Source organism: Nerophis ophidion, linkage group LG12 (assembly GCF_033978795.1).
Source record: "Nerophis ophidion isolate RoL-2023_Sa linkage group LG12, RoL_Noph_v1.0, whole genome shotgun sequence".
Lineage (NCBI taxonomy): Eukaryota > Metazoa > Chordata > Actinopteri > Syngnathiformes > Syngnathidae > Nerophis > Nerophis ophidion.
The window spans coordinates 44,718,607-44,741,985 of NC_084622.1; the positions used below are offsets into that span (position 1 = coordinate 44,718,607).

At 40.5% G+C, this 23,379-nt stretch overlaps 1 protein-coding gene across 1 annotated transcript in view; it reads right to left on the minus strand.

The window, feature by feature from the left end:
• pdhx (pyruvate dehydrogenase complex component X) overlaps window positions 1-23,379 on the minus strand; it is a 51,009-nt gene that overhangs the window by 25,185 nt on the left and 2,445 nt on the right. Inside the window, exons 3-5 of the mRNA XM_061917641.1 lie at window positions 17,269-17,352; window positions 8,541-8,641; window positions 700-884 (exon numbers count right to left, since the gene is read on the minus strand). Coding sequence (XP_061773625.1) covers window positions 700-884; window positions 8,541-8,641; window positions 17,269-17,352 — 370 coding nt within the window. The remainder of the gene's footprint in view (window positions 1-699; window positions 885-8,540; window positions 8,642-17,268; window positions 17,353-23,379) is intronic.

A 23,379-nucleotide genomic window follows, 5' to 3' on the forward strand; every position in this document is an offset into this window, starting at 1 on the left:
ACTAACATTAGGTCACTAACAATAGGTTGGCAATTATAACAACAATATTGCTCATAATTGGTAAATTTTTAGGTCACAACATGTAAATGGACTATTTGTGGCGGTTTCTGGATGTTTTAGAGCGGATAAAATGGGTGAAATGGAGGACCCTTGATCTGTTGACTCAGTTGTTAGCTATTTGTTTACAATTTCGAATGAATTAAAAAAGCCAAATATGTGTTTTTTTCTTACATAAGGATTGTGAATAATAAGCAGCACATCTCTTTACAATTTTTTTGTATTTCCAGTATGACTGATCTGATAATATGGTCAGAAGCGTTTCTACAGTGACGTAGAATCTAAAAATTGCCAAAGATATTCGGAGTTGAATATTCCAAACAGCCGACTGAATTTGTGGCATTTTGTGATGTTTAGAATGTTTTTTCACATTCTTTGTAGATTGTAAATACAATTGGATCTGGTCTAATAGATAGAATGAAACAAAATTAAGTATATAAAGTCAACTTGTTTTTCCACTTGCTGGTACTTCAAAATTTTGATTGGGAGTGTGTGTATATACAGTTTCCCCATATAAAATTACTCCACAAATATGAAGTTTTTACTTTTGTTTTGACTGCTGGAGTACATTAGTCATGATGGATAAAACAAGAAATTACAAGTACAAGAAAGGACTTGTAGATATCATAAGGCAACACTTACGGTCCTGAGGTGACTGTTTTTGGTGGCGAAGGAAAGGCAGGGGGCACAACAGTTTCAGATGGAGCTGCAGATGGAGTAATTACAGCATCTGGTGAAGGAATCTCAACTTGTTTCCAGTCTTGTCCTTCCTCCACCATAACGGCAATGAGAGTTCCCAGGCGCACGTTGCGGCTTCCCTCCTCTATCTGTGAGAAAAGTCATTTTCAATTAAAGGGGAAAAACATTGGCAAAAAATTACCATCACAAATATGAATAAAATAAAGACTAATATAATTAACACATTGTTTTATAGCTTACTGATCACCTGGGCAAAACATACTATGTTCTTGTGTAGTAAAATGAATGAGTTTTTATGCTTGCTGTCACCACTGATCAAGATCCACTGTGTGCCTTTTATTAGTCTCTCCACGGTCTACTGGACGTTTTCAATTGATCAATAGTTGTCATTCTAACTTAAAGGCCATGTCTAATTCAGTGGCTGCTGCACTTCATTTGCTTTCAAAATGTCTTAGTTGAGTGTTGTTGCCAGTCAACACAGCAGGTGATTTGCAAAGTGGTTTAAAATTTGGACTGTGATTTGGCATTATCTGGTAGGCTACAAACTCGTTATACTTGCAGAGTATTCAGACCACACAAGGATGTAAAAGTTAATGTATTCATATTTCCATATTTTTGGTGCTGAGTCTTACTGAATTTCTATGGGGTACGCTTTAAAACTTTATTACGTCATGCAATTACTCAGTTATTAATAAATACATTCAGTCACAAAAGGCAAAGCTTATTCCAGGCATGATATTTTCTAAAAGATCCAAACATGCAGAGCACCACCACAAGTGTGCATTACCAAAGCCATAAAAGGCCAGGTGTGGAAGTGCGCTAAACACTCCACATAAGTAGCAGCAGCCAAGTAACAATAACCCGTCAAGTCTGCGACACAGAAACGCCACAGAGGAAAACCGAAACACTGAACAGCTGGAGTAATATTTTCCACCTTTCAACAGAATAGCACACTTTAGAATTGAGATACACACATAATAAGCTCACCCTGTTTAGTGAGCTATGTACCCACTGTAACTCACATCTAACTTAATGGTGTTATGAAGTAACAGCGTAAGGGGTTAGTAGGGGAGAATGTGTGCGTGCTCTGCACACACCTCAAGTTAACTTTCAGTTTTGATTCCTGCCAGATACTTTGTGGGCCTCGTCTCGTGTACAAGTAAATAGTGATTTTAAATTGTATTTATTTAATTGTATTGTCTGACCAGTAAGCATGCAGACAAATACAGCGTGAGAAAGATCACATTGTATATTAATGGACATTATATTATGCATGAAGACAATTACAGCGTGAGAAATCTACGAGTACTTTTCGAGGAAACTGCCAAATTCGACAGAACGCAGGCAGTTCAATCTCCCGACAAGACAAAAGCTATTTCCAACCACTGTCACTGTGAGGCGAGTCATCACCGCGGCAAGTTGAGTCACAAATGCCACCTGCCCACCGATGCAGAGAGACCAACTCCACCGCAGAGCATGCTATATATAGATATAGCAGAAGTTGGCACATTCTGTAAATCATAAATAAAAACAGAATACAATAATTTGCAAATCCTTTTCAACCAACCCTCAATTGAATACACTGCAAAGACAATATACTTAACGTTCGAACTGGTAAACTTTTGTTATTTTTTGCAAATATTAGTGGCAAAAAAGACTGAGAAAGTTGAGGAATGCTCATTAAACACTTATTTGAAACATCCCACAGGTGAACAGGCTAAATGGGAACAAGTGGTACCATGACTGGGTGTACAAGATGCTTCCATGAAATGCTCAGTTATTAACAAAAAGCGATGGTGTGAGGTTCACCAATGTGTGAACAAATGCATGAGCAAATTGTCGAACAGTTTAAGAACATTTCTTAACGACCTTTTGCAAGGAATTTAGGGATTTCACCATCTACAGTCCGTAATGTTATCAAAAGGTTGAGAGAATCTAGAGAAATCTCTGCACGTAAGCGGCAATGCCCGTGACCTTCGATTCCTCAGGCGGTACTGCATCAAAAATCGACATTAGTGTGTTAAGGATATCACCACATCGGCTCAGGAACATTCCAGAAAACAACTGTGAGTAACTGCAGTGCGTCGCTTCATCTGTAAGTACAAGTTAAAACTCTACTATGCAAAGTGAACGCCATTTATCAACAACACCCAGAATTGCCGACAGCATTGCTGGGCCTGAGCTCAACTAAGATAGACCGATGCAAAGTGGAATAAGTGTTCTGTGTCTGTCTGACGAGTCCACATTTTAAATTGTTTTTGGAAACTGTGGACTTTATAAAAGAGTGTGGGTACTAGACTGGCCTGCCTGTAGTCCAAAATGTTGAAAATGTGTGGTGCATTGCATACATGGCATACCTTCAAGTACCCCCAGGGATACGCATACCCCCATCTGAGAACCACTGATTTGAGCTGTACATCAAGCACGAATGGGAAAGAATTCCACCTGAAAAGCTTAAAAAAATCAGCTTCCTCAGTTCCCAAACATTTACTGAGTGTTCTTCAAAAGGAAATGCCAAGTAACACAGTGGTAAAAAGGCCCCTGTGCCAACTTTTTGTAATATGTTAATGCCATTAAGTTCTAAGTTAATGATTATTTGCAAAACAAAAATACATTTCTCAGTTAGAACATGAAATATCTTGTCTTTGCAGTCCATCCAATTGAATATAAGATTAAAATAATTTGCAAATTATTGTATTCTGTTTTTATTTACCATTTACACAACTTGGACTATAATATTTGGCTTATTAGCGTCCCGTCAAAGACGAGCGCTAATGACCGTGATTGAGAGAAGAGTTGTTTTATGTTGGACACCAATAAATGTCCGACGCGTTGCAAGAGTCAACCTTTATGCATTGTTGCAACTCAGTGATTTTTCTGCACATCATGCAAAGCGCGTCTGCAAGACGAGCGGGAGTAGTGTGCTGCCGTGATTGAGGGATTAGCCGCAGTATCGAGAGCAGCTAATGTGAGGCTGAGGAGAGAGAAGCAGATGCGAGCGGCGTGTTCACAAGTTAAAAGTGTGCATCTTGGTAACTCTCTAGGTGGGGGTGTCACTGATAACATATTAATACTTTTTTTTTTCAATTTTCATGTTTTCCTGATCGTGATTTTTTTCAACGCAGAAAACAGACATGATGCAAAACTATAGTAATTTCAAATGGCAACTTTCTGGCTTTGAGAAGCATTACAATAAATCAAGAAAATCAATTGTGGAAGTCAATAACTGCTTAATTTTTTGATTAAGCAGCGTAGAAAATTTGGAATAACTCAAAACTGAGAATAAAAAAAGAATGGAATTACCCTGTAAATTTCCATTTCCAAACACCTGCATCAGATTTAATCTGTAAATTAAGAGTGTTCATGACTTCAAGAGTTTAACGTGTGTTCTTAGTGCACTCAGTATATTGTGTATTTACTGAGTAAACTTAATTTGCACACTAAACTTGTGCATTTAAAATGTGCACTTAAGTGCACTTAAATTACATATCTAGTAAGCACACTCATTTTGTACACTTTGTGCACTTAAAATATGTCCGCAGTTGTGTTACAAACCCCATTTCTATATGAGTTGGGGAATTGAGTTAGGTGTAAATATAAACGGAATACTATGATTTAGAAATCCTTTTCAACCCATATTCAGTTGAATATGCTACAAAGACAACATATTTGATGTTCAAACTGATAAACATTTTTTTTTTGCAAATAATCATTAACTTTAGAATTTGATGCCAGCAACACGTGACAAAGAAGTTAGGAAAGGTGGCAATAAATACTGATAAAGTTGAGAAATGCTCATCAAACACTTATTTGGAACATCCCACAGGTGTGCAAGTTAATTGCGAACAGGTGGGTGCCATGATTCAGTATACAAGCAGCTTCCATGAAATGCTCAGTAATTCACAAACAAGGATAGGGCGAGGGTCACCAATTTGTAAGCAAATTGTCGAACAGTTTTAGAACAACATTTTTCAAAAAGTTATTGCAAGGAATTTAGGGATTTTACCATCTACGGTCCGTAAAATTATCAAAAGGTTCAGAGAATCTGGAGAAATCACTGCACGTAAGCGATGATATTACAGACCTTTGACCCCTCAGGCGGTACTGCATCAAAAACCGACATCAGTGTGTAAAGGATATCAACACATGGGCCCAGGAACACTTCATAAAACCACTGTCAGTAACTACAGTTGGTTGCTACATCTGTAAGTGCAAGTTAAAACTCTGGTATGCAAAGCAAAACCCATTTATCAACAATACCAAGGCACGCCCTTGGATTCGCTGGGCCCGAGCTCATCTAAGATGGACTGATGCAAAGTGGAAAAGTGTTCTGTGGTTTGACGAGTACATATTTCAAATTATATTTGGAAACTGTAGACGTGGTGTCCTCCGGAACAAAGAGAAAAATAACCACCCGGATTGTTATAGGCACAAAGTTCAAAAGCCTGCATCTGTGATGGTATGGGAGTGTATTACTGCCCAAGGCATGGGTAATTTACACATCTGTGAAGGCACCATTAATGCTGAATGGTCCATACAGGTTTTGGAGCAACATATGTTGTCATCCAAGCAACATTATCATGGACACCCCTGCTTATTATAGCAAGAAAATGCCAAGCCACGTGTTACAACAGCATGGTTTCGTAGTAAAAGAGTGCGGGTACTTTCCTGACTGCCTGCAGTCCAGACCTGTCTCCCATGGAAAATGTGTGGCGCATTATGAAGCGTAAAATACGACAGCGGAGACCCCAGACCGGAGACCCCAGACTGTTGAAGGACTGAAGCTCTACATAAAACTAGAATGGGAAAGAATTCCACTTTCAAAGCTTCAACAATTAGTTTCCTCAGTTCCCAAACGTTAATTGAGTGTTGTTAAAAGAAAAGGTGATGTAACACAGTGGTGAACATGCCCTTTCCCAACTACATTGCCACAGGTTGCAGCCATGAAATCCTAAGTTAATTATTATTTGCAAAAAAAATAAAGTGTATGAGTTTGAACATCAAATATCTTGTCTTTGTAGTGCATTAAAATGAATATGGGTTGAAAAGGATTTGCAAATCATTGTATTCTGTTTATATTTACATCCAACACAATTTCCCAACTCATAAGGAAACGGGGTTTGTAGATATGAGTATAAATACTGTAATGTCGGTGGAATGACGATTACAAAGTGATTGTACAAATTAACCTTTTATTGGCACCTACAAGGGAGCACTTTATACTTTACAGCAAGACACACTCCACGCATTAATTCAGCCCAGGCGGATCAGCAACTCACTCTTCTGTCTTGATCTTGCTCCAACTAGCAGGCACTACTGCCCCGCATATCCAAAACTTTGGATCACAGCTCAAAATTATACATGATACTACTGTTGCTAAAATTTGCAAAACATTTACATAAGGAGAAAAATAATGACAACAATCTGCCGTAGGTTCAAAAATACTTTATCATTAGTCATTCTACTTAATATCTCTGGCAAAAGTCAAAAGTGATTGGCCCACAACGACAATGGTTAATTTTGGTTTCGATTTGTGCAATATCGATAGCCTCCTATGTCGAGGTCAGTCAGCCAATGCGAGGGGCGTAGAGATAAATAGGTTCAAACTTCCACTGTATAAATGAGCATTCTGGGGAGTTAATTTCTCATTACATTCATGTTACGCCTCCCAATACGATCAATGTTATTGCTGTTACGTACCACAATCATGGTGTCAAGTATTGTGTGAGGGAGCTGATTACAAACTGTGCTGCCTGTGGCAATCGTGAATGGCTAGCAGCAATTAACTTTGTCTTACGCTGTCACAAAGTCCGGTGTAAGAAATAGCAGCCCTCAACACAACCCCGACTTGAAAGTTCTCCCGAAAATATTCCTATCTTGGCAACAGTTTTAAGCCCAGAGAGCCTAAACTGCTGAGTTCTGTACAGCGATCAACTTTCACACATTGTGTTGCTTGGGCTGTAGCGCTTACATTTTGGTCACCTTTACTTGAACATAGGTATTTTTTTAGAGTCAAAGTAATATCAAGTGTGAACTTGAATACACCTCACGGTGATGCTTGGACACGTCATCAGTGATAAAGTATAATATATAAAATATTTGTATTTCAGTGAGAACTGTATTGACATAGATATATGTTGAGAAGCTTTGTGTTTTGCTGTCATTGCGACCCTGTCAGTTTCGACAGTCTGTGATTGATTGTACCCATGGCAGATCCATGATTAAAAAACCTTGGGTCAGGGTAGAGCAAACAGTCAGAGCAGGATGAGATTTAGTAATCTCTGGTCACAGTACTTGTGACCCACCCCCGGACTTCAATATGATAACCAAGTCTATCCTGTCTCCTTTGGCGTCTATTAAGTTATCATTCTAGGCATTTGGCCAAACATATAACAGTAACCTCACAAACACATAAAAAGCTGCTTAGAATAGCACAGTTAACACAATAATAGCGATTACAGTATACTCTGTGGTTACAAAATATGGTAGTACATTGGTGGGGTTTTATCATCAACCACGCACGCACGCACACGCACACACACACACACACACACACATTCACACACAGACACACACACACACACACAAACACACACACCCAGGGTGAAAGAGAGCTCGGGTTTTTTCATGCAAGCCATCTTTCTTCTCCTGCCTCAGCTCAAAAGCCCCTACCCCCAATTCTTCAGTTGTTGCTATGGAAACTCCCAACCGCATAGTAGCTTAGACAAAGAGAGTAAGGGAATGTGGAAAAAAAAAATGATAACCAAGAAATGAAATGGATTATGTTTAGAAAAAAATTCACAGGTTAATTTCGACAATCTTTTTTTTTTTGGGCGACAATTATATTCTGTACAATTTAGCCACGGAACATGTCTCTTCAGCTAATGTCTGTGACATGGAGAAAGGTTTTTTTATTGTGTAGAGTTTAATAATAATCTATTCAATCAATAAAATAATGGTTAAATGTGGGGAAATCTGGTGTCTTTCAAAAGACAACTGATTGCTCAATCTTTGGAAGCCTGTTAACAATTCAAACAGCTAACTCCACAGTTGGGTATGGACAGAAGGATGAGAGATGTCTGTAGCTGAAAACTTCTTAGAATACAATGTCACTAACTAACTCCTGTAAGTAGACTATTTAGTTAAATTGGAAGGCAACAGTGCCCCCTTGCCACACTCTCTGGATTGAAAATGCAAAGTTTCAGTAACTGTGATGTGCCTTTCAGATATATATAGGAGAAACTAATCTCCAAATTAAGGCATATTAAAACCACTGGGATGTGGATGGTTGATTAGTCTTCTGTGTGCTTGTTGGTTGTTACATATCTCTAAGGTCATTTAGGAGTGCTGCTGTCTGTGATTTATGTTGACATCTGTCGGTGGTCCCTTTATTTTGTTTAATTATTAATGTTCTAACTGTTATTTTCTCTTTTTTTGTATTTAAAAAAAATATTTAATTTTACTTGTGGCGGGGTAAAACAGCATTCGATGTATTTGTGTTTAGTTTTGTCAATTGTGTCTGTACAAACCCAATAACACATGTTTAAAAAAAAAAGAAGTACAATGTCACTGTGCAGGGTAAATATGTCATGAATTAATCTTACTAAAGCATTGCAAACAATGTAGAAATAGTCTCAAGTAAAAGGTTTTAACATGTATGCGAGTGGAAAAACAACCACAAATCATCTCATCACAGGAAAACAAAATTATAATTCCTGATATTTGCACACATTGTATCTAAACAATACAGATGGTTCTAAACATATTGGTATTTGCTGCCTCACCAGGATCTTTGCCAAGATTCCGTCATCATTAGATTCCATGGTAACAACAGCTTTGTCAGTCTCAATTTCGCAAAGGGCATCACCCGCTGTCACTTCCTCACCTACAAAAGTGAAAGGGTACACATACATAGACTACAATTAAAAACATTTCGGCATTTTGAGAACTCAATTTAAAAACAACATTGTCAGTATTTGTAAACCAAATACTTGTTTTGATGATATACCAACAGAGAGAGGTCTGTACTACAAAGTAAAGTTTCTGGATTATTCAGGAAAAATTTTGGGTTTAAATCCGGATATGTGGTATAGCTCGGTTGGTAGAGTGGCCGTGCCAGCAACTTGAGGTTTGCAGGTTCCATTCCCGCTTCCGCCATCCTAGTCAGTGCCGTTGTGTCCTTGAGCAAGACACTTTACCCACCTGCTCCCAGTGCCCCCCACACGGGTTTAAATGTAACATAGATATTGGGTTTCACTATGTAAAGCGCTTTGAGTCAATAGAGAAAAGCGCTATATAAATATAATTCACTTCACTTCACTTCTGCGAAGTTCATTAACTCTGTGCCGCGGATAACTTGCGAGGGCGCAGACCACAGAACACTTTTCCACTTTGCATCAGTCCATCTAAGATGAGGTCGGGCCCAGCGAAGCCAGCGGCGTTCCTGGATGTTGTTGATAAATGGCTTTCGCTTTGCATAGTAGAGTTTTAACTTGCACTTGCAGATGTAGCGACCAACCGTAGTTACTGACAGTGGTTTCTGAGCACATGTGGTGATATCCTTTACACACTGAAGTCGGTTTTTGATGCAGTACCGCCTGAGGGTTCAAAGGTCTGTAATATCATCGCTTACGTGCAGTAATTTCTCCAGATTCTCTAAACCAGTAGTATATTCAGCTGAATATGGGTTGAAAATGATTTCCAAATCATTGTATTTTGTTTATATTTACATCTAACACAATTTCCCAAATCATATGGAAACAGGGTTTTGTACATTCCTCCATAAAATAGACAACAACTTTGATACATTTGTATATGACTTATTTATCTGTACAGCAAATATGGGCAGCTACATCAACAATACAGAAGAAAAAAAAACACATATTTAAATACAATGAAAATTAAGCGATTTTTTATAACTGATTACCGTATTTTTCGGACTATAAGTCAAAGTTTTTTTCATAGTTTGGCCAGGGGTGCGACTTATACTCAGGAGCGACTTATGTGTGAAATTATTAACACATTACCGTAAAATATTAAATAATATTATGTAGCTCATTCACGTAAGAGATTAGAGTTATAAGATTTCATGAGATTTATCGATTAGGAGTGACAGATTTTTTGGTAAACGTATAGCATGTTCTATGTTATTTGAATGACTCTTACCCTAATATGTTACGTTAACATAGCAGGCACCTTCTCAGTTGGTTATTTATGCGTCATATAAGGTACACTTATTCAGCCTGTTGTTCACTATTCTTTATTTATTTTAAATTGCCTTTCAAATGTCTATTCTTGGTGTTGCGTTTTATCAAATAAAATTCCTCAAAAATGCGACTTATACTCCAGTGCGACTTATATATGTTTTTTCCCTTCTTTATTATGCATTTTCGGCAGGTGCGACTTATACTCCGAAAAATACGGTAAATTACAAATGAGAACCGCAATTAATTCGAAAATTTTTGTTTTGACACCGCTAGTTAAAATATATATCCTCTGAAAACATGCCTTATAACACCCATAAACTGGAGGATACATTTTTAATTAGGATACAAGAAGCAACATTGGTGGAAATCCACACATGTAAGCTTCATCACAAAACTTGGCCAAATCTTTGTAGGTAGATATTCGGCATACATATATTTAGTATGTTTTGTATTGAAATAGGGCAGCACGGTGGTAGAGGGGTTAGTGCGTCTGCCTCGCAATACGAAGGTCCTGAGTAGTCAGGGGTCAATCCCGGGCTCGGGATCGTTCTGTGTGGAGTTTGCATGTCCTCCCCGTGACTGCGTGGGTTCCCTCCGGGTACTCCGGCTTCCTCCCACTTCCAAAGACATGCACCTGGGGATAGGTTGATTGGCAACACTAAATGGTCCCTAGTGTGTGAATGTGAGTGTGAATGTTGTCTGTCTATCTGTGTTGGCCCTGCGATGAGGTGACGACTTGTCCAGGGTGTACGCCGCCTTCCGCCCGATTGTAGCTGAGATAGGCACCAGCGCCCCCCGCCACCCCAAAGGGAATAAGCGGTAAAAAAATGGATGGATGGATGTATTGAAATAGTTTACTTTGTGATGTCTTTTGTAATTGTGGTCGGGATGTTTTTTGCCTGAGATAAAGTCTGGGTGATCATAGCTCTTTTAATAAATGTAGTGCAAAATTTGACCTGTAGGGGACAGCAATTCTACACCCTAGGTTTAATTGTGATGAGTTACATACCATTATATTGTATGCAATGATTGATGTACTGTAGATGTTGTTTAATTTGCTTATGTGGAAAAAAATCTAGATGTGTGAATGTTTAACACCAATCTTTCTATTATAAATAATGTAAAATACACAATGGACATTATATAAAATGCACAATGGACACTATACTTGTGTAATGTTTATATTTTCAGTCCTATGATCTTAAATGAAAAAGAAAACAAAAAAATTAAAAATGAGGAAGAAAAATTATTCAAAAGAAGAAACATCATTCCCAACAAAACTTAGGGAGCTTCTGTTTCTTCATACCGTTAACAAGCTGCACACGCTGGAATCGAGTAGCGAGGGCAGAATAATGGATATTTAACCTGGGGAGGCACTTTCTGATGAAACATTTTCATGTCCGGCCCCCCGAGCCTCTGGGCTTTTGAAACTGCTGTCCCTCTTCATTATGTAGTTGAAAAGCCCTGCTTCAGATACAATAAAAATAAGATGACTCCATTCAACATTTTGAATAGATGGTATTTTACACCTCTCAGTTGTTTAAAATGGGTACAGTAGATAACAAGTTATGTATGAAGTGTTAGGCAGCTGAAGGAACTGTAATTAATTTTTAAGGGCAATGTCATAAAATAAGAGTTATGGTCTGTTGTGAGAATTGTCTTGTTTGTCCATCCTAGGCCACCGTAGGTCATGTTAGGTGTTTGCGACACAAGAGTGACACCCAACTCTACATGCCCCTAAAGCTGACCAACACGCCGGACTGTGGTCAGTTGGAAGCGTGTCTTAATGAAATTAAACAATGGATGTCCGCTAACTTTTTGCAACTTAATGCCAAAAAAACGGAAATGCTGATTATCGGTCCTGCTAGACACCGACCTCTATTTAATAATACAACTTTAACATTTGACAACCAAATAATAAAACAAGGTGACTCTGTAAAAAATCTGGGTATTATCTTCGACCCAACTCTCTCCTTTGAGTCACACATTAAAAGCGTTACTAAAACGGCCTTCTTTCATCTCCGTAATATCGCTAAAATTCGCTCCATTTTGTCCACTAAAGACGCCGAGATCATTATCCATGCGTTTGTTACGTCTCTTCTCGATTACTGTAACGTATTATTTTCGGGTCTCCCCATGTCTAGCATTAAAAGATTACAGTTGGTACAAAATGCGGCTGCTAGACTTTTGACAAGAACAAGAAAGTTTGATCACATTACGCCTGTACTGGCTCACCTGCACTGGCTTCCTGTGCACTTAAGATGTGACTTTAAGGTTTTACTACTTACGTATAAAATACTACACGGCCTAGCTCCAGCCTATCTTGCCAATTGTACTGTACCATATGTCCCGGCAAGAAATCTGCGTTCAAAAGACTCCGGCTTATTAGTGATTCCTAGAGCCCAAAAAAAGTCTGCGGGCTATAGAGCGTTTTCCGTTCGGGCTCCAGTACTCTGGAATGCCCTCCCGGTAACAGTTCGAGATGCTACCTCAGTAGAAGCATTTAAGTCTCACCTTAAAACTCATTTGTATACTCTAGCCTTTAAATAGACTCCCTTTTTAGACCAGTTGATCTGCCGCTTCTTTTCTTTCTCCTATGTCCCCCCCTCCCTTGTGGAGGGGGTCCGGTCCGATGACCATGGATGAAGTACTGGCTGTCCAGAGTCGAGACCCAGGATGGACCGCTCGTCGGGACCCAGGATGGACCGCTCGCCTGTATCGGTTGGGGACATCTCTACGCTGCTGATCCGCCTCCGCTTGAGATGGTCTCCTGTGGACGGGACTCTCGCTGCTGTCTTGGATCCGCTTGAACTGAACTCTCGCGGCTGTGTTGGAGCCACTATGGATTGAACTTTCACAGTATCATGTTAGACCCGCTCCACATCCATTGCTTTCGGTCCCCTAGAGGGGGGGGGTTGCCCACATCTGAGGTCCTCTCCAAGGTTTCTCATAGTCAGCATTGTCACTGGCGTCCCACTGGATGTGAATTCTCCCTGCCCACTGGGTGTGAGTTTTCCTTGCCCTTTTGTGGGTTCTTCCGAGGATGTCGTAGTCGTAATGATTTGTGCAGTCCTTTGAGACATTTGTGATTTGGGGCTATATAAATAAACATTGATTGATTGATTGAAGAGTTGCTAGTAGTTAATGAGTGTTGAACTAAAGAAGACTGAAATAAATGAGTCTTGTATGAAACAAGTTCGGCTTCCTCTTTAACATGAATTGGTGTCACAGTTAAAGACTGCATGCCTAGAGTGACCAAATAATTCAATCAATCAATCAATCAATCAATGTTTACTTATATAGCCCTAAATCAATAGTGTCTCAAAGGGCTGCACAAACTACCACGACATCCTCGGTAGGAAAACTCACACCCAGTGGGACATTGGTGACAATAATGACCCAGTGGGACGTCGGTGACAATGATGACTATGAGAACCTTAGAGAGGAGGAAAGCAATGGATGTCGAGCGGATCTAACATGATACTGAAAGTTCAATCCACAATGGATACAACACAGTCGCGAGAGTCCAGTCCAAAGAGGATCCAAGACACAGCAGCGAGAGTCCCGTTCACAGCGGAGCCAGCAGGAAACCATCCCAAGCGTAGGCGGACCAGCAGCGCAGAGATGTCCCCAGCCGATACACAGGCGAGCAGTACATGGCCACCGGATCGGACCGGACCCCCTCCACACGGGAGAGTGGGACATAGAAGAAAAAGAAAAGAAACGGCAGATCAACTGGTCTAAAAAGGGAGTCTATTTAAAGGCTAGAGTATACAAATGAGTTTTAAGGTGAGACTTAAATGCTTCTACTGAGGTGGCATCGCGAACTGTTACCGGGAGGGCATTCCAGAGTACTGGAGCCCGAACGGAAAATGCTCTATAGCCCGCAGACTTTTTTTGGGCTTTGGGAATCACTAATAAGCCGGAGTCCTTTGAACGCAGATTTCTTGCCGGGACATATGGTACAATACAATCGGCAAGATAAGATGGAGCCAGACCGTGTAGTATTTTATACGTAAGTAGTAAAACCTTAAAGTCACATCTTAAGTGCACAGGAAGCCAGTGCAGGTGAGCCAGTACAGGCGTAATGTGATCAAACTTTCTTGTTCTTGTCAAAAGTCTAGCAGCCGCATTTTGTACCAACTGTAATCTTTTAATGCTAGACATGGGGAGACCCGAAAATAATACGTTACAGTAGTCGAGGCGAGACGTAACAAACGCATGGATAATGATCTCAGCGTCTTTAGTGGACAGAATGGAGCGAATTTTAGCGATATTACGGAGATGAAAGAAGGCCGTTTTAGTAACGCTTTTAATGTGTGCCTCAAAGGAGAGAGTTGGGTCGAATATAACACCCAGATTCTTTACCGTGTCGCCTTGTTTAATTGTTTGGTTGTCAAATGTTAGAGTTGTATTATTAAATAGAGTTCGGTGTCTAGCAGGACCGATAATCAGCATTTCCGTTTTTTTGGCGTTGAGTTGCAAAAAGTTAGCGGACATCCATTGTTTAATTTCATTAAGACATGCCTCCAGCTGACTACAATCCGGCGTGTTGGTCAGCTTTAGGGGCATGTAGAGTTGGGTGTCATCAGCATAACAGTGAAAGCTAATACCGTATTTGCGTATGATGTCACCTAGCGGCAGCATGTAGATGCTGAAGAGTGCAGGGCCAAGGACCGAACCCTGGGGAACTCCACACGTTACCTTAACGTAGTCCGAGGTCACATTGTTATGGGAGACACACTGCATCCTATCAGTAAGATAAGAGTTAAACCAAGACAGGGCTAAGTCTGACATACCAATTCGTGTTTTGATACGTTCTAATAAAATGTTATGATCGACGGTATCGAAAGCAGCGCTAAGATCGAGGAGCAGCAACATTGATGACGCATCAGAATCCATCGTTAGCAATAGATCATTAGTCATTTTTGCGAGGGCTGTCTCCGTGGAGTGATTTGCCCTGAAACCGGATTGAAAGGTTTCACATAGATTGTTAGACGCTAAGTGTTCATTTAACTGCTCCGCAACAATTTTTTCGAGGATTTTTGAAATAAAGGGAAGGTGAGACACCGGTCGGTAATTTACCATGAGGTCAGGATCGAGGTTAGGTCTTTTAAGAAGAGGATGAATAACCGCTTTTTTGAATGCTAGGGGAACAGTGCCCGAGGAGAGTGATAAGTTTATAATATTTAGCACTGATGGACCTAATAATACAAAGAGCTCCTTGATCAGTTTCCCAGGAAGAGGGTCAAGTAAACATGTTGTCTGTTTTATTCCATTTACACGTTGTAACAATTCCTCTAATGTTATTTCCTCAAAACGAGAGAAAGTATTTTGGAGGGTAGTATCCGCCGTATATACAATCGTGTCAGTGTTAATAGAACCGCCGCCATTTAGTTGCAAAGTTTGGGCCTCCAGAGCCGTTTCATTCTGCCAACTTGAGCCAGTGCTTTTCACGGTTTCGAAACAGGCCTTAGAAGACCTCTTTGACCCAGTTTAAAAGCCGCAGCAAAAGAAAAGAAACACACAGACAGACGTAGCAATGTATCGATGATAGCATTTTCATTTACCGTTAGATTGTTGACTTACTATCGGCAAAATCCTAAAATTGTTTAAACATTTTAATGCCTCTGGACATGGTTTTTAATGTTTTTAATACCATTTAGGGCCTTAATTTTCACAGAATCCATTTAATGATTTTTAGTGCCCTGCAGAAAACCTGTAGTTACCATTAGTGGTTTAACAGAACATTTATATATGTTTTAAAATATCCACATATTTTACAAAATCACTAATTATATTAAACAGAAATTGTCGGCCGTAGGAATTATTCTGCTGTTCATTGCTGTCACTCACCACTGTCCCGTGCACACTCACACACACAAATGGTAAATGGGTTGTACTTGTAGAGTGCTTTCTACCCCTTTTTAGGGAGCGCAAAGCGCTTTGACAGTATTTCCACATTCGCCCATTCACACACACATTCACACACTGACGGTGGGAGCTGCCATGCAAGGCGCTCACCAGGAGCAAGGGTGAAGTGTCTTGCCCAAGGACACAACGGACGTGACTAGGATGGTAGAAGGTGGGGATTGAACCAGTAACCCTCAGATTGCTGGCACAGCCACTCTACCAACTTCGCCCCCACAAACCACAAAAGCGGTTCCAGAGAAGTAATTAACAATTGGCAGTCATGTTGTTGCTACAATCGGTTATACATTTAATGATTGCAACATTGGTATCTACAACTTGCCAAATCGCTATTATTAGCTGTCAACAAACATAAATCTGTGTGTGTTGCATGGGGCCTAGTTACGTGCTCGAAGTCTGAACAGGGCAGCCCCATAAAGGTTGCCAAAGGCGCCTTTATAATCCCTACAAATGTTTTTTTTTTTACCTTAATGGATGTTATGATTATTAACTTAGGGGAGCGCTCCACACTGTGTATTGACATAACTAGGGATCTGCAAGCTGCCTGTCAACCAAGGGACCAAAATTGAATAAAGTATCAGCCAGATGGGATCAAATTTTGTGATCGGCATTTAATGACATTAATATGCAATAAGCAATCACGCAATTTTTTACTAAAATCTACTGATGCTAATCACCTCTTCTCTAAGAATAAGCAATGGTTACAAAGCAATGAAAGCATGTATGTTACCTATGTATATGTACATAAGAAATAATGTCAGGATAGACAAAATAATAAGGGTAAATTACATATTAAGTAAAAAAATAAACTCTGAGCCAAAGTTTATGATGCACACCAGCTATTATTAAATATTTATTATCAGCATTGATATCACACACATCATATTTTAAAACCCCATGCTTTTTCAGTCATACCAAGTACACTAGGGGCCAGATTGTTTTCTTTCTTGTCAGTGAGAATTCATCCTTCACTTTCTCACACAAGCACACAAGTACAACTCACCCTAAGCACATGGAAACATAGCAATGCAACCAATCGGAACTCGTCTGGTTGCCACGTGACAGATGAGAGTGCGAATGCAGTGCTGGGATGAGCAGTAATGAATAGTGACTGCTGCGTTTGCTTGAGCCAATTAACCACCAGAGGTCCATCGGTGTAACAGTGCAAGCTCATCTTGGCTTACAGAGTAATGTGTTGCCATCGACAAAATTATCAGCGCTTACTGCTGTCCATTCTCACTGAGTAAATTTGAGGCATTTAGATACATTTACGAGTTGGCGATTTTGTGGCACTAATGACTGAACTGGAAGTAATATACACATTTAAGGTAGATAATAATTACAACAAAAAATAGCTGTAAGTGTATTATTGTACCTTCTTTCTTTAACCATTTGACAATGTTTCCCTCCTCCATGGTTGGCGACAAAGCTGGCATTTCAACTTTGACTGGCGTGACACCTACAGGAAAATAACAGAATAATATTAGCCATAGAGATAACAGCATTTGAATTACAAAGGTCACAAAACAGCTAACCCATATATATTTTCCTGAAAATATCTGGTCAGAAAGTTAGATTATAATTTGCCCTATGAAAAAAAAAATAGTACAATAAACGCAGTTGATTGTAGAAAAGGTGGTTTCCGTGTGGTTTGGCTTTTTCAACCCCAACAGCAAAGCGGATGAAGCATAACAGTAAAAGTAGAATGCTGGCCAGCCATGTCTGATATGTAAATCCTGATCGTGGAAGACACAAGACCAAAAGACACTCATATTCTACTTGCCTTTGGGACACAGTACCAAGTCAGTAGTCACTCAGAGGGGTCATATAGTTCCACTGTCTTGCAGCACTGAGCAAGACTCAGTCTGAACGCTGACACAGAAAAGTCTGCAACTGAGGCGAAGAGGACTGCCTTGACTGCAGAAATATGTCTAATGGTTGTTTAGGAACAGAATACTCTTGCTTTGTTTGCTCTAAATACTTTTAAATGGAGGACGCTCTTTTTCATTTAATAGATAACAGAGTGTGATTGTGTTAGAATTTGGAGGAGCCAAACCACTACAGACTGTAGACTAGAGCTGCATGATTTTGAGGAAAAAAACAGGTAAAATGTGATTTGATTTGTGATTTTTAGATTATTTTCATTTAAATGCATAAAACCGCTCGAGTGAAAGAAGTCACGTTGCTTCTAGACTGTCAATCAACATAAAATATTATTGTCCAATGTTGCCACACATTAGAACAAATCCATGTTTGCTTACACCCACCTTGCCGCTTGTTGTACTCTAATCGTCGTCCACCCGTTTTGAACTAAGTTGATAGGCCTCATACTGGAGAAGTTCCTTCAGTCATGTTACAATGTCACCATTAAAACGTTTTTCAGTTACTGTACATTAATACAACACAATTGGTGTTTGTTATTAGCACACTGACACAGAGCTATTTCCGTAACCACTTGAGGCTCAACAAATCTACTTCAATTGAAAGATAACAGGTGGATTGATATTTGTAGTAATGAAAACCTCCATGTCGATTCAGTGACGATTAAATGTGCAGCCCTACTGTCGACTTGCTGCGTACTCTATAAAGAAAACTTTTTTTGCATTGTTTTGTGCACGTTTCAGGTTATAATTATTGAAGTCACGGTCAACAATGCATTGCATTGAAGTGTAGTTGACACTGAGTGTTAAGTATTTATCACTTGTACACTAAAATTCAAATGTGCATTGAAAAAAAAACAGCAGCAGTTTGGCATGTTGAGTGATGTTGTAACTATATGTATTCCCCTAGGAGAGAAGAATATTTGTTACCAGGTTAGAACATGGAGATTTTTTAATCTAAATATTAAGCTAACTATATTAATACTTCTATGATAATGGTTTAGGGGCTTCACGGTGACAGAGGGGTTAGTGCGTCTGCCTCACAATACGAAGTTCCTGCAGTCCTGGGTTCAAATCCAGGCTCGGGAACTTTCTGTGTGGAGTTTGCATGTTCTCCCCGTGAATGCGTGGGTTCCCTCCGGGTACTCCGGCTTCCTCCCACTTCCAAAGACATGCACCTGGGGATAGGTTGATTGGCAACACTAAATTTGGCCCTAGTGTGTGAATGTGAGTGTGAATGTTGTCTGTCTATCTGTGTTGGCCCTGTGATGAGGTGGCGACTTGTCCAGGGTGTACCCCGCCTTCCGCCCGATTGTAGCTGAGATAGGCGCCAGCACCCCCCATGACCCCAAAAGGGAATAAGCGGTTGAAAATGGATGGATGGATGATAATGGTTTAGTGTATTGTGAACATTCTTAACAATGGTACATTTTTACACTTCCAAAACTCAACTCTTGCTAAAAAGGAGTACGAAAAAGAAAATGTTACTAAATTCTACCTCTTCTCCATATCTCATTAAATGCTGCTGGTTTGTTCATTTGCTGTGTTTAAAATTAACAAGGTTACAATTTTTTTTATGAATGATATATCATAGAATTTATACAGCTTGTACTGTGTGCATTTTTAAGTGAATGTATAAAATCAATAAACAAAGGTGTAGAAGTTGACAGAAACATTGACTGGTAATAAGCACAGGATATATATAATGTTGAGTAATGTGTTAATCAAATAATGTAACATTAAAGAGAAAATAGAATGTATGGGGTAAAACTGACGGACACTGTATAATGATGGAACATATTAAATAAAATAGATGATAGATAATCCTTTATTAAATTATAATACAATATAACATTCAGGATAGTGATGTTAGACAGTAGTTACTCTAAAAGCAGCATATGGTTCAGTGATAATTACGCGGACCAAAAATACCTAAAACTTGGACTACTGCTCATTGTCTGCCAACAAAATATAAACCCCAATCTTGTCTTCTATAGAGAAAAATACCTTCTTACATGTGGGTCAATGTGACATATAATTCTTAGGGCTACAATGATTTATCGATTGGATTGATTCGGAAAAAATAAAGATTTTTCTTTTGCTTCAATTATCCCTTTTGTCAGTTTTTTTGTGTCTGGGCCTCATGGTTCTCAAGATGCATAAAGGAAGGCAGGAATGTGACGTGCAGGCAAACTACCTTTTTATTCACAATAAGTGAGGGAAAAACACAAAAAAGCAGATGTGCCGATGGCACGGGAAACTGGGGCAAAGCTTAACACAAGAACGAACAAAAGGCTAGATAGTAACAAGTAGTAGTAACCAAACACAACCTGTCATATGAAGCGAGCCAGACTGCCAGACATAGTGTGGGTGAGGCACGAATAAGTACCTCTCTGCTTCATGACCAGTAGCAGGTGAGCGTCCCGACCATTAATCGGATTCAGGCGAAAAAATCGGCACCCATGGCAACTAAGAAAACTAGGAAAGATACTGAAACAAAAATAGACAACAACTCAGGACAAACAAAACTAAACATAACATGACCCAGGCAACGGATCATGACAGTACCCCCCGAATGAACGCATTCCAGACGTCCCAAACAAAAATAAGTCCATAGTCATGGGAGGGTGGAGGGAGGACATGGTGGCGGGTCGCCAAGCTAAGTGTCCCCGAAGCCACCGGGGACAAGTCAAGTGGCGGCAGCAAGTTGAACGCCACTGCACCTGGCGAGGCGGGCGACCACGAAATGGCCATATTTGTGGCCGGTGAGGATGCAGAAGTGAGCAGCACACCAGCAGCTGTAAACGTTCCTGGCTGGGTCCTGGAATTGATGCTGATGGCACCTAGAGCATCCTTGAACTGGCCACATACTTGACCGACGAGGAGGTAGACGTGAGCGAGAATAAATCCTCAGCAGCCTTAATGGTCCACGCCCAAGTCCTGGGCATGGCTGCTTATGGCCTGGGGTGCGTCCACGGACTGGCCACCTTCGAGGCTGACGAGGAGGGCGGACGTGAGTGCCGCCAGGCTATCAGCAGCTGACGAGTCTTACGCCAAAGTCCTGTTACGTCTGGGTCGCATGGTTACCAAGATCGTGTGCCCAAGATGCAGAAAGGATGGCAGGCAAGACGTCTATTTATTCACAATGAGCGTTAGCAAAAACACAAAAAGGCAGGCGTGCTGATGGCACAGAAAAATGCTGCAAAGCTTAACACATGAACGTGCAAGAGGCTTGCAACAAGTAGGAGTAACCAAACGCAAACTGTCGCATAAAGCGAGCAAGACTGCCAGAAAGACTGTGGCGTGAGGCAGGAATGACTAGGTCTCTAATTAGTGAAGAAAATCAGCACCCATGGCAACTAAGAAAACGGACAATGGTGCTGAAACAGAAATAGACAACAACTACGGATATACAAAACTAAACATAACCCGGGTAACGGATCATGATAAGTTTAACACATACTGTATGTATAAAATATAGACCACATTGAGTGCCCAGGACTTAATATACACAGATATTGTTTCAGCATGACTACTTTGTACAGAGCTTGCATGAGAGTGGCATTGCCAAGTGCTACGAGTCGTGCTGTGGATGCGTCGTGTGTGTGTATATGTGTGTGTGTGTGTGTTGGGAACAGCAGAGTGTCGATAGATAGGATGGCTCAAAAAACAACAACGGAGAAAACAAAAAGAACACTGGACCCAAATAAAACAACAGATGATTTCAAAGGTTTTTCAAATTGAATAAGACAGACAACATGGTGAAAAGTTTTACCCTATAAAACAGAGCTGGAATTTTGATCGACGATGCAACACCAGAAAAGTACTAGTACTCTCCAAGTACTTATATGGACAGTACCGAGCTAAAGCTTTGTGTACACTCTTGTGTCACGTAACTTGCGCAAAGCACTTTTATTTAAAAAAAAAAAAAAAAAACTACAATGAAAACACAGCTAATTTTACCGTGTTTGCACGTAACAGTGACTTCTTATCTTAAAAAAACTCACTTGACTGTATTCAAATTCGTAAAGTTCTTAAAAGTTATGTTTTACGCCCAAATATGAACCGCACACTACAAAATATACATCTAAGGCAGCTTCTGGCACATTCATGTTGTGTATTATTTTTATTTTGGAGTGGCATAGTTGAATACCGATGTATGTGCTCTAATGCATTATTATATTTTATCAAAACATATTTTTGTTTAGTTTGGGTCTTTATTAATTCCTTATGTATTTATTATCTGGTTTGAGGCAACACTCAGTTTTTTGAGCCAGTTTAACATATTTTTAACCAATATATTTTTAGCACGGTGGAGGAGGGGTTAGTGCATCTGCCTCACAATATGAAGATCCTGTGTAGTCCTGGGTTCAATCCCGGGCTAGGGATCTTTCTGTGTGGAGTTTGCATGTTCTCCCCGTGACTGCGTAGGATCCCTCCGGGTACTCCGGCTTCCTTCCACCTCCAAAACATGCACCTGGGGATAGGTTGATTGGCAACACTAAATCGACCCTAGTGTATGAATGTTGTCTGTCTATCTGTGTTGGCCCTGTGATGCAGTGGCGACTTGTCCAGGGTGTATGACGCCTCCCGTCTGAATGCGGCTGAGACAGGCTCCAGCACCCCCCCCTTCCCCCCGCGACCCTGACCGGGACAAGCGGTAGAAAGTGCGTGATAAAGACGACTCAGAAGATCATCGGCCGCCCTCTCCCTTCTCTGATGGACATCTCCACCTCCCGCTGCCTCAACAGAGCCAGTGCCATCATCAAGGACAGCACCCACCATGGCTCTGACCTGTTCCACCTGCTGCCCTCTGGGAAGCGCTACAGGTGCATTAAAACCAAGACAAACAGGCTAAAGAACAGCTTCTTCCCCAGGGCCATAACCACCCTGAACGGACTGCCCCATTGACCCTCATAACTGCCTTCTCTTCGGTGCAATAACCCATTCCACCAACCATCCTGTTTTTTTCATGTAGATATTCATGTATATATTCATTTCACCCACTATATAGAGTGTACATTTGTACAGAGTGTATAGTGTACATTTGAACAGAGTGTATACGGTTTACATTTGCACAGCGTCTACAGCAGGGGTGCCCATTACGTGGATCGCGAGCTACCAGTCGACCGCGGGGGGTGTGTCAGTCGATCTCCAGCCAGGCTTTTAAAAAAAATAGACCTAAAAATGAGTGATCATCAATCTTCACCAAGACGTCACTTAAATGACATTCACGGTACCGGAGGGTCTTCTGAGATGACGCTGGCTGCTGCAAGATCATTATTATGAAAATATGACCGAGAGGAAGGCGAGAAACACTTTTTATTTCAACAGACTCTCACGCCGTACCTTCCGTCAAAACTCTAAAGGCCGACTGCACATTTCCTATCTTCACAATAAAAGCCCTGCTTCATGCTGCCTGCGCTAACTAAATACAGAGTCTCGGAAAACTGGCGTGCACAAGCGATCCCTCAGAAAGCTGGCGTGCACAAGTCCGAGACTCTTATTTTGTTAGCGCAGGCAGCATGAAGCAGGGCTTTTATTGTGAAGATAGGAAATGTGCAGTCGGCCTTTAGAGTTTTGACGGAAGGGACGGCGCGAAAGTC